General features: G+C 34.5%; 1 protein-coding gene across 2 annotated transcripts in view; it reads left to right on the top strand.

Annotated features, from left to right (window-relative positions):
• LOC124233464 (zinc transporter ZIP10) overlaps positions 1–12,903 on the top strand; it is a 60,239-nt gene that overhangs the window by 27,129 nt on the left and 20,207 nt on the right. For both annotated transcript variants that reach the window (XM_046650568.1, XM_046650566.1), the window contains exons 4-5: positions 8,041–8,210; positions 10,038–10,226. In XM_046650568.1, the coding sequence (XP_046506524.1) occupies positions 8,041–8,210; positions 10,038–10,226 (359 nt within the window). The remainder of the gene's footprint in view (positions 1–8,040; positions 8,211–10,037; positions 10,227–12,903) is intronic.

The following is a 12,903-nucleotide window of genomic DNA, read 5'->3' as shown; positions in this document are numbered from 1 at the left end:
TTATCTGTTTTTGTTGAACTTCAGTCGCCTAAAGGAAGTGACGGAGTCTTTCATCCCCTAGTGCCTAAGATAGAGGGTACCTTGGACAAAAAGTAAGAGCTCATATATTTATTGATTGAAAAAATCACTTGGTATTAGTCTATAAGCTTTCACTTACAACCCAGGAAAGACACTTGTTGAAAATGAGTCTTTGAAGATCATTTTATGAATATATCAATCAGCCTAGTGTAGTTTGATAATATGGTGGTCTTAGAATGGGTGGGATTTTCATGAACTTCATCATGTGTAAAATCATGATGAACGCAGTTCTGCTTGAAATGCCCCAAGTTGTAATGGTGCTTTTGCATAGTAAATAAAAGATGAAATTGAGAAGTATGAATAGGGGCTAAAAATGGAAGTCTGCAAGGTAAAAGATTGGAAGGGCAAAATTTTAAAATTTTTCATAGTGGAGGGATAGGGTGGACATATTTAAGAATATCACATTTCAGTATATAAGAATTTTATTTGGGATAGAGATGGTCCTTAAAGCTTTAAAGAGTACAAATAAAAGGAAGTGCTCTCAGCACATAACAAAGTAAGTCTCCCAGGTACCTACCTATTCTTGATTAATTTCTTTGCAATAGGAAAATAACTTTAGATAAATTAATCATAATAGCCCATATTTATTGGAACCTTACTATGTGTTCTAAACAGTTTTATAAGGTAAAGATATTTAATTTAAGATAGACACTTTTATTTACTTAAATTTGCTGAGGAAAGGAGGCTTTGAGAAGTTAAGTAACTTGCTCAAGGTCACGTAGCTGCCAGGTAGCAGAGCCATGATATGAACTAGAATATTCTCCATCTAAAGCCTGTAATCGTAACCACTAAGTTCTTCTCTTATGCTGAGCTCTACTGCTTCCTGCTAGAAGTTCTTAAGTATGCTTTGCTAGAATGTAAATGACAGGGAGATAAGGAGAGTATATTTAGTAATGTTTTGACAGACAATGTTGCATCTAGAATTCAAAAGACTTTTTTATTTCTAAGGCTTTTAAAAAATTTTAGTTCTTTATTTTCACATCAACTGGAGATTATGACTTAAAGTTATCTATGTTGTAATATTGACATACATAATGTGTATATTTTAACGAAGCTGTTGACAGATGCTTGACTATAGTAATATTGCAAATTACAGCTTATTCAATCTGATAAGCCTTAGAGGCAATTGCACTTGTTTTGAAAACAAATACATTACTAATAGTGAATATTGATTAGTTGTTTGCAGGTGGTTATTAGCAGTGTCAGAAATGAAGCTTAAATTAATTATGCCCTGATAGATGTTAATAACTGTTAGAGAGAATGCCCTGCTAGTAATTACTTTTAATGACTACTGCACCATTAAGAAAGGTTAACTTGTTGTGTATAAATCTCCCACAGTACACAGCTACTACCTCATTAACTGTTCAAAGACGGCTGTAAACCAAATATGCTGTATACTGTGCATGGTAGAAATGGTTTGTTTCCCGAGATTGGTTCATTTACTCATAGAGTTGACGCTCGCTTAAGGGGGGGGGGGGGGGGGGGGGGGGGGGGGGGGGGGGGGGGGGGGGGGTTGTGAAGAGGCCACTAAGCATTTTCTGCCAATTAAAATGCTGAAACAGTGTAGGAAACTGCCATCTTGCACATGCTTTGAACCACATTAATTAGAAAGTTTCCACAGATGAGCGCTTCTTTTTAAAAGAATGCTTTTTCTCCCTCGATAATGAGGAAGGGAGTTGGTGAATAACGAAAGCTTGGAGACCTTTAACGTTGTAAGCGACCTAATTTGCAGACTAAGGGAAGCTTATTTCAGACATTTAGCATTCTTTATTGCACATGGTATCTTGGGTGCAAATAAAGAAAACATTGCTAGTTCTATTTAATAGTTTGCATGTTGTTAGTTTGGTATAAGTTTTATAAAAGATGCCTTTTATTGTTTGTTGTTTTTTATTGCTATTTTGGGGGGTTTTTTTGCTTTATACCAAATTGTGATTGAAAAAATCAAAACAATTTTATTGCCTGAATTGCTTTCTTCTACACCTAGGAAATTACAATAGAATTTATGTAAGCTTAAATGTAAATGTTATTAATTCTAAAAATAAGTATTTAAATAGCATAGGAAAGTATTTTAAATACCATAAATTCAAGTCAACTTTACTTCTCATAGGTTGAAAGGATTCTAATTTTCCTTGACAAAGATTTACAAGTTGTTAGGAGAATGACTATTACTTAAATTTTTAGTGCTGGAAAACTAAGATTATTTTTAAAAATCAACAGTAAATCTGTATAAGAAAATGTTTATAATAACACACTTATGGGAATAGTAGGGCTGTTTTGCTAATGAAACAGTTGTGATGGAATGGTTGCAATCTGTAGAAAATATCTGGAAATTTTCTGATTTATCTGAAATGGGAAATGTAGCTCTTTGTCCCTTATTTCTTGGCACTGGCAAAAATAAGTGATAATTCATGTTAGATGAGACATAAATACTTTAATTAACCTTACTCTTAGATATATTTTTAGGTGACATTGAAATAAGTATAGGTATATTCTGAATAACTTCATGTAGATACAAGTTTGTTTTGTAGTAATCTTTTGTTCCTCTCCTTCTAATTAGCTCAAATTTTGAAAAATTGATTGCCATTTGGATTAATAATAATATATTCCTTCCTTCATGTTTAATTGTACTTATTTTTCTTATAGATCTTCTTTTATGTGAAGCCACCTTTATGAGGTAAATACATAAGTGATAAATAAATCACTTGGCCAATAATTCTCTTAAAATACTCTGATTTAGTGGAGAAAACTGCATTAAGAGAGGACTTTGGGTTTAGTTGTGACTTTGCCATCTTAGCTAGCTGTTTAACTTTTTTTAAATGGTAAAATATATGCAGTATAAAATTTGCCATTTTGGGGGCCGACCCCGTTGGCCGAGTGGTTAAACTTCTGCGTGCTCCACTTCAGCAGCCCAGGGTTCGCAGGTTCGGGTCCCAGGTGCAGATCTACACCACTCAGCCATGCTGTGGAGGCATCCCACATACAAAGCAGAGGAACATTGGCACAGATGTTAGCTCAGGGCTAATCTTCCTCAGGCAAAAAAAAAAAAAGAAGATTGACAACTGATATTATCTCAGAGCAAATATCCCTCATGGGCACACACAAAAAATTTGCCATTTTAACCATTGAGGTGTACATATCAATGTTATTTGTTACATTCACAATATTATGCAATCATCTCACTATCTATTTTTAAAACTTTTTTTATCACCCCAAATAGAAGGTGTGTAACTGTTAAGCAATAATTCCTCATTTTCCCCTACCTGAAGCCCCTGTAACCTCTAGCCTTCCTTTTTTCTCTATGAATTTGGCTATTCTAGATAGTTGATATAAGTAGAATCAGACAATATTTGTCTTTTTATTAATTATATTTATTTAATTTATATATTTGTCTGGTTTATTTCACTCAGCATAATGTTTTCAGGGTTCATCCACATTGTAGCATGTATCAGAACTTCATTCCTTTTTGGTATTAGCGTGATCGAGTGGATTCTGGCCTCTAGCGGCCCTGCGTACAGCAGAGCAGAGCCCTGCTCAGTTGTCTCGCGCCGTCTTCTCTCGCCTTCTGGCGCTGTGTTAGACAATGCTCCACTGCTATTCACAGGGGTTTCATGGTCAGATTTTTCACAAGTGGGTGGCCAAGTCCTTCCTCCTAGTCTGTCTTAGTCTGGAAACTCCACTGAAACTTGTCCACTGTGGGCGACCGTGCTGGTATTTGAAATACTAGTGGCATAGCTTTTGGTGTCACAGCAATATGCAGCCACCACAGTATGCCAACACACCGATGGGTAGTGTGGTTCTCTAATCAGGAAAGGAACCTAGGCCTTGGGGGTGAGAGCACCAAATATTAAACCACTAGACCATCAGGCCTGGCTCTTCGTTCCTTTTTATGGCTGAATAATATTCCATTGCGTCTATATTACCACGTTTTGTTACTCTTTTCATCCATGGATGGACACTTGGGTTGTTTTCACCTCTTGGCTATTGTGAATAATGCTGTAATGGACACGGGCATACAAGTATCTAAGTCTCAGCTTTCAGTCCTTTTGGGTATGTATCTACCTAGGAGTGGAATTCCTAAGTTATGTGCTGATCCTATTTTGCTTTTTGAGGAACTACCAAACTTTTTCTACAGTGGGTACACTATTTTATGTTCCTACCATCAATGTACAAGGGTTCCAGATTCTCCACATCTTTGCCAACATGTTTTTCTTTCTTTTTTTTTTCCCCATTCTAGTAGATGTGAAGTGTTATTATTTAACGTAGATGAAGACAGTTTGAGGAATACTAGTGTAGATTATTAAAGTCCTTTCTAGCTATATAGTATGACAATAGCTAGTATGTTGCCAGTTCAAATAGCTACTAGTAAGGAAGAAATTTAAAAAATTGTCTTTTTAATGGGGCAGAATACTTGACATCTTTGAAAATAGTTTTTCTAATTTCCAACTCTGTCGATCAAGACAATGTGTACACAGAGGAGTAATAAACTATTTTATAATAGTCCCAATTGTGCCCTCTGTTTTATGTACAAAAAATGTTACTGGAAGTTACAGGATCCTTTTTAGTCCTAGAATTGGTTATTTTTTTTAAATCAATTAAAAAATCGTTTGAAGGTAGCAAGCATACCATATGTATTTCCTCTAGTTGGTAAAATGGGAAAACTGTTTTAAAGAGTTAAATAAGATGTTCAAAGTTATATATCAATTATTTAATTTTAATCTAAAAGCAAAGTCTTTTTCTGATTCTTGGCTTTTCGTTGCTGTTTCTCAGTAGCCAATTTATTGCCAGTCATTTTACTATCTAACCAAAAACCCAAAAGCATTTGTATTTTTTTTAAAGTGTGTGTGTGTGTGTATGTATGTATGTATATGTCAACTTATTTTGGAGGGGCAACTGTCCAAGCTCAGTATAATACCATTTCTTAAACAACTTCAAGTGGTATCATTCACACTGTACTCTAAGTAAATGTCACTCCCTCAAAGATACAATGAGAATGGTGCTCTTGAAGTTGGGCAATGGTATGACCCTGGATTGATTTATGTAAGGCTTTCTCCTTTATGGGATTGTGATTTTTTTTGTATTTTCTGAATTTTAGATGTCAAATATGACAAATGCCAAAGATTTTCTGATCATAGTGGGCTTCTCTCTTTCAAACATTTCTTATTTCAGTTACTTGCTTTCTCACCTGGATGAGAAAGAGGTATAATTATCAGAGCTGATACATAAGAAATTGTCACTGGGAGTGTGTAATATGTGACATATACCCATTTGTGCACACATGAATTCATGCCCCTTTCACACAAACCTTCCCCCAACTACATGTGTAAGCACTTTGCTAATTCAGTGTGTCAATCTACCAGTGATTGGATTTCAGTTATAATGTATTTAGCTCACTTGTTTGCATGTTGGCAAATTGATTTTCACTGAATTCAATTTTGATTGTTTTGTCATTTGCTAACTTGGTTTTTGGCTTATTAACCAAAAGTCATTTGAGAGTATAAATCATCTCAGAACATTGCAAAATGTTTACGGCTTCGTAGACTCTTTCTTGGACTTTTCTTCGTATTCAAGATACCCTTAGCCAGAAGTTAATATGCTGAGACTTTTAGAAAGGAAATACATACCGAGAATAATGTTCATTTTCAGATATAATTTTTATGATTAGGAAATAGAATCGCATTTTTCTCAAGTCTTTACTGATTAGATTTGTATAAATATGCTTATAGGAATATTTATATGTTGGTTTAATAGGGTCTCATAATCTTATAAGCTCAAATTTTAAAATATGCATGTAGTGCTAAGATTTTTATTAGCTTGTTAAATTATATTGTATAAGTTGTTAATCATCTCAGATGTCCACTGTACAAATTAATGGTATTCTTTCTATGTTAAGATTTAGACATTTAATTTCTATTATAAATGTCTTAATAGGCAAATACAGAAATGAATGAATATGTATTTCTCAGTGTAAAATATAATGTAATACTAGAAAAAAGAATAAATCAGGTTAACAAGATTTACCCAACTAGATTTTGGCTAATGTGGATTTCAATTTAGTATCTTAACCTGGTTATAGGAATTTCTTGGCTATCAATTGAAACATAGGAATAAAATAAGAAATACTTTTATTGGGTAATTTTGGTGACTAATTCCAGTAAATGTTTGGCCAAAATAATTCTGATTAATAAGAATTTCTAATACTTATGAAAATTATCAAATTTGTATGGTGTTTTGGGTCTTGTGTGTAGTTTTGGCAGTCCTTATTCATATATATTTACATTAGTGAGTGTACATTTTTTTTTTCTACTACAGAGTCTCTTGGAATATGAATTACTGGCTTTTCTAATTAGCTTAGTGCTGTTTAAGTTCTAAATTGAAGTTGCTTTTAGATTGTTTTGAGATAAATTGCTCCTAGATTGGATTATTGCCAAACTAAGGAAAAATATATTTGGGGAGGGAGAGTTATATACTAATATATGAGACATTTTATTTCCAGGTTAACGTTTTTGTTACCAGCCTCAATTTGTCCCATTTAGTTATTATAGGTACTTTTTGTCTCTCTTTCCCACTAGTATGATTGGATCTTGAGAGCTGTGATGTTTTTGTTGGTTTGGTGGGCCAGTAACTATTGGCTCCCTGACTTTGTGTATACCTGTGGCCACTTAATAGTTATCTGTTAGATATGGGATAAAGCACAGAGCTTCCATTAGTAATAGGTGACCTGTTGTTTTCATTCTGTGAGCTAATTTAGCTAACGAGAATTAGCTAGGTAGTGTTAATGTTATTGGATGCTGTGACTAAAACACCCAATGGATAAACAATTTTATTGATAAAGTTCAGCATTTAGTGGGTCAATTAGTTTCATTTCCTTACCTATTCTTCTCTCTGTCTTTGAAAATTTTAAGTTATCTTGATGAGGAAATGCATTTTTCCTTTGTTCTCTTATCACAAGACTTAACATAAAGTCTCTCAGCAGATTTATAGTCCTGTTAGATTTGACTAGAAAAATAGCATTTTAGATTAAAAATTTGATAAAATTATCATTCAGTGGAATTTTCCATAGATAAATATTAAAATAAGCAGAGTTTTAAATCATAGCATTTCTATTTTGTTTTAGGTTATTAATAGAAAGTAATGTCACATTTTAAATGAAAGTGCCCCACCCCAGAACCACTGGCATTTATTTCTGGTATCTTACGCGCTTATGAATAGCCCAAATACACCTATGTTTCTCACAAGTCATACTGTGAAAATGTTCCTCTTGTGTTCTGATCCAGTTAAACTTATATAGTGAGATTAAAAAAAAGAAAGAAGGAAATTGTACAGAAAGCCAAATTGGAGGAAAGGGTGTTTGGAACTGGGGTATGAAGGAGAGATGATGTCAATGGAAAGAGGACTGAGTCATCCTTCGTAAAAATAAGAAATGAAATACAATAAAGCTACCAGTAATAAGCCTTTTTTGTATCTCGTGTGACTATTTTCATTTTGGGCTGATCTGTTGTTTCTTAAACTTTGTATTAGAAAGATTTACAGAGTATGGTACATAAGATACTTGGCTTCCTTTAATGCCCACAGGAGAGTTTTATAATTATATTCTCTAAATAAACAGTTTTATTGCTGTGGTTTTATCTTCAGCGATTGGTAAAATTTTATTTACAGTCTAGATGTTAAATGTGCATCACAGCCTGCAGTCATTTTAAGTCCGTGTTTCTAATAAGGTGGGCTACTGAAGATACCATTTATAACTTGCTCTGAGTTTCTTAATTCTTTCTGAAGTATTCGAGTTGGTTATATGGTGGTTTTGTTTTCAAACATGCAGTGCCAAAATATAAACCTTCTTAAAAAGCCTGGTCTGGGTAAGATAATCTATCTTCCGTGACTCAGTTATTTTATGTTTATTCTTCTTTGGAGCTTTTTTGGTTTATATTGTCATACTAATGTTGACTGTTAATTTCTTTCCTACAGCGTGGATTTGTGGTATCATTTCTATCACTGTCATTAGCCTGCTTTCCTTGCTAGGCGTGATCTTGGTCCCCATCATCAACCAAGGATGCTTCAAATTCCTTCTCACTTTCCTTGTTGCGCTAGCTGTAGGAACAATGAGTGGAGATGCCCTTCTTCATCTGCTGCCCCATGTAAGAAATCTTTTTAATCTTTAAAAGAACTAAAAATATGTAAGCTAAAAGGGTCCTTCATTAGCAAGCTGTAGCACACTAATATAATATTTGTGTTGTTTTATTTGCTTACAGGCTAAAATATTTTTCCATTTGTACAGTTTTAATAGCAATATTTTTTAGGTAAATTGAGTTGTTAGGTTTTAAAATGGCAACAAAGGCTGGTAATGTTAGTTTTCTTTCACCTGTCACAATGCATGCATATCAAATCACCACGATGTATACTTTAAATATCTTACAATTTTATGTCACTTATACCTCAGTAAAGCTGAAATTTTTTAAAACTTTGCTCCATTAGCATTTCTGAAAATGAATACTTAAAAAGTCAATGAGTGATCTATCTTTTCATCTGTGTGTATGAAAGAAAGCCTCTAGAAGTCTATGAGTCTTAGAAAGTTGTGCATCTAACCAGTGTGCCACAGGCATCGTAATTTGAGCAGGAGTAGGCGGACATACTTGGTTAACTCTTTTAGGTGTTTAGCTCTTTGCACAGGGGCCATTTATCTTTTCACCTGTCCACCAGTTGTCTTCTTCCATTCCGGGGCACTTCTAATGATCATAAGTAAGCCCACACTCCTAGTATCTTGCTTATCAACCTTTTTAAGTCTATCTGTTGCTCGTTAAGAGTATTTGATCCAGTGTTATTGTTTTTACTTCAAATTCTGAAAACAATGAGGCATTTTCTTTTCCAAATGTAAAATTACAGACTTTAATATTTTTTTCTATTCACACCATCACCCCTCTGCACTCTTGGTTGAGAATTCCAAATCTAGTATCTAGAACAGTATATGGTGTTGCCTTTTTAAGGAAAAAAAATGAATGAATGAATCATAAAACTGTGAATGTGAATTTTTTTATTAAGTTGATTCATTATGTTATTTCCCCCTTTTCCTACCCTTGCTTGCCCTTTCTACCAGCCGTGAGGAGTAGCAACAGTCCGTTTCAGAACTGGGCCTAATAAGAGCAGTTGAAGTGAGAACAATGTTTAAGTGCTATTAAACTTATTTTTCCCTTGAGAAGTGTTAACTGAGTAAAGTTATTACCTTTTTGAATGGTCTTCACTCCTTGGAGAGGTTTAGAAACCTCTTCTGTTGACCACTAGCAAATGGGGAGAGAATACAAACAAGTGTTACAAGGAAGGACAATATTTAAAGCTAATTTTCTAATTTTTAATTTCTCTAAGATTAATATTGTGAAACTTGTACATTTCACAATTAAATGTATGTACAAAAGGAAAGCTATTTTTTATTTTTGCCAAAGCTTTAAAATGTAGGAAATCACACACGTTTAAGTATACAGTTTGGCTAATGTACCACAGTATGTGCTGAGGTAGCACCTCATACTTCTTTGAAATAATTTATAAGGGAAGAATATTATAAAAATATAATCAGTTTAAGAAAAAATCAGATTACAGGGAGCCACAAGTGGTGACCTGCTGTTGAATTAGTTTGTTTTATTTTTACTAAATATTAGGCATTTATCTGGGTCGTGTTCAGTTCAATTTACAAAGGACTTGTCACTCTGTATTTTCTTACTGCTGGCTTGATTCTCTCACTGTGGTCCGTATCTTAACCCCTCTAGGCATTTGAGTGTGTGGTCTTATTTTAGAGTTACTCTGAAATGCAGTAGGATAGCAAAATTAAATGGAAGACTACTTAAGTTAAATAATATTTAGGGAGCACTTTAAAAAGTGAAAGGTAGTTTTTCTGTGTCCTCTAGGAGATTATAATCTCAAAATTTAAAATAGCATTTTAATTATTTAGAAGTGTTTCTTCTTATTATTAATAGTCTCAGGGTGGACATGATCACACTCATCAACATGCACATGGACACGGACATTCTCATGGACATGAATCTAAGAAGTTTTTGGAAGAATATGATGCTGTATTAAAAGGACTTGTTGCTCTAGGAGGCATTTACTTGTTATTTATCATTGAACACTGCATTCGAATGTTTAAGCACTACAAACAGCAAAGAGTAAGTAGTTTTTAATTGTTTATTTCATTTCTTAGATGTAAAACTCAAAGCAGAAACCATCGTTTTCTGGCCATCTGCTTTTCTTAGTTTTGGTGTTGGTGTATCTTAAATATCTGTCTTTTAATAGATAATCTTCAGAGGAAAAACTGCCTTTGATCTTTGCCATTATTTTGTCATTACATTTATTTTGGCATTTATAATCCAGCTGTATCAGTTTCAGTAAATTTGTCTTGTATCTTATTGACTTAAATAGGATAGAAAAAGTTATTGGCCAATTTGAGCTTATTATAAAAATGAAAAAATGTATGAATAGAAGCACATCCCAACAGCCTTCTCCGGTAATATTTTCAAGTATAGGTGGCTTTCATTGTCCTATTTTCTGATGAAAACATTTCCACAGAGCGCCTTTCTTTATCAGACATGCCTTGTCAGTGGTAGAAGTACTGGAGGTAAGAAGAATTTAGATTCAAGGGGCTTTGTAGGAAGAAAATAGAATGAAATGAAGGAAATGGTGATTCATCTCAGTAGTGATGAACCACTGAGGAGATGATGCTTGGACTATTGATTAAACTGCTTATCATGAACGTCTGTGTTTTAAGTCACATTTGTGAAAATACCTAAAAGAATTTTTCCTCCAAGAAATTAAGTTCAGGGCCACTACCATCCACTATGATTGACACCACCACCTCTCCCCTGCCCCCCGACCCCCGCAGTTCACATCTGTCTCCAAAGCCCTGTCTTGAATATATCTCACTAACATGTTTGTGATACTAACGCTGATTATCTTCAGTTTATTCTCTTTAAGTAATAAATCTAAAGAACATTTTTAGGAAGCTTTCCATAAAAAAAGAGTTAGAAAATTCAGACATTTTATTATTTAACTGCAAAAATTCAAAAAAAGAAGGAATCTTTTCTTTTTCTTCAAGAATACTGGATAGTCATGATCATAATATATACCGTCCACTTTTACGCTACAACTGTTATGCTATTTTTTTGGTATATATTTAGTTTGTATATGTATGTGTTTTGTACATATCCTCTTGAAACAAAATACAGTTTAGAACATATAAAGAGTGAACTGAACTGGAATTCAGGGGGAGTGAGCCTAGTCTTGCCCAGTCACAAACTAGCTGTGGGACTATGACTCCTTCCCCATGATTTCCAGTTGCTATCTAAACCTATGGGAAATAAATCCTACTTCTCATCTGTATTTTCATATCGTATTCCAAATAGTGTATTTAATTTTAATTGCCATAGTGTAGTCAGGACATAGTGTAGTCAGGACATCATCATATTTAATTCCCTCCAAAGGAGGAGTATCAAGATGGTGCAGCCAGTGGATTATTATCTGAGGGATGCTAAAGGAACTCGGGAGGATCAACTTAGAGAAAAGTGAAGGAAAATCTAACAGCATTTGGATTTTGAAGAGTTGTGTGGAAGGTTATGTGGATGGGGAAAGAGTAGAATATAGTGGAAGGGATGCCAAAGTAAAAGTGGCTGAAGGGAAATGAGTTAGCGAAGGAGATTGCTGCAGAGTAATTTAAAAGAGGTAATGGGGGGGGGCTGGCCCCGTGGCTGAGTGGTTAAGTTCGCGCGCTCCGCTGCAGGCGGCCCAGTGTTTCGTTGGTTCGAATCCTGGGCGTGGACATGGCACTGCTCATCAAACCACGCTGAGGCAGCATCCCACATGCCACAACTAGAAGGACCCACAACGAAGAATATACAACTATGTACTGGGGGGTGTTGGGGAGAAAAAGGAAAAAAAATAAAATCTTTAAAAAAAAAAAAAAACTTAAAAAAAAAAAAAGAGGTAATGGGGGCAAACTGGAGTCATGGTGTACAGAGGGGGAGGAGATGTGATGAAGAGAATTATTTAAATGAGAGCATTAATGAGAAGACTTCACAGTCAATTACATGAAAGAAATACAAGAATTTAGAGTCCCTCTGTGGGAGTGCCTAATTTAGGACACAATTACATATTGCAGAGTATAGAAAGAAGTTTTGAAATTGCTGTAAAGCCCTATTTTTCTTCAATTGTATGTACCTACTAACATTGAAGCAGCAAATATTAAGTATTCAATATGTACAAAATATTAGACACTGTATAACTTACAGATAAGTATAAAATGCAGTCCTTCAAGAGATAATTCAAAATTAAAAAGTTTTGTTTTGCTTTTTTAGTTTGTTTTTTTTTTTTTCGGTTTATTTGGTGAGGAAGATTGGCCCTGAGCTAACGTTTGTGTTAATCTTCCTCTATTTTGTATGATGCCACCATAGCATGGCTTGATAAACACTGTATATGTCCTTGCCCAGGATCTGAACCTGTGAACCCTGGGCCACCAAAGCAGAGTGTGCACACTTAACCATACGCCACTGGGCTGGCCCCTCTGTTTTTCGTAATTTAATCTTGAAGTCATTTGGAACCTAAACTTACTGGCAAAATTAAATCCATTTATTTTTGTAAAGTAAACTAATGTAGGAAAATAGAGTCCCCAGAACATTGCAGCTTTTTTGTAAATTTGAAATTGTGGGAAGTAAAAAACTGAAAGGAACACCTTCGGCAGAGGCATGCTCTAAATCTAATAGTAAGGAATTCTTCAAGTATATCAAAGAAAGGAATCTGGGCAGACACATTAGTGCATCTCCTCTCTGATAAATAGGACAGTAAGTAACCTAA

The sequence above is a fragment of the Equus quagga genome, unplaced genomic scaffold (genome assembly GCF_021613505.1).
Source record: "Equus quagga isolate Etosha38 unplaced genomic scaffold, UCLA_HA_Equagga_1.0 203_RagTag, whole genome shotgun sequence".
Lineage (NCBI taxonomy): Eukaryota > Metazoa > Chordata > Mammalia > Perissodactyla > Equidae > Equus > Equus quagga.
Note: the sequence above shows the minus strand (reverse complement) of the source record. Positions and strands in the feature narration are given on the sequence as shown.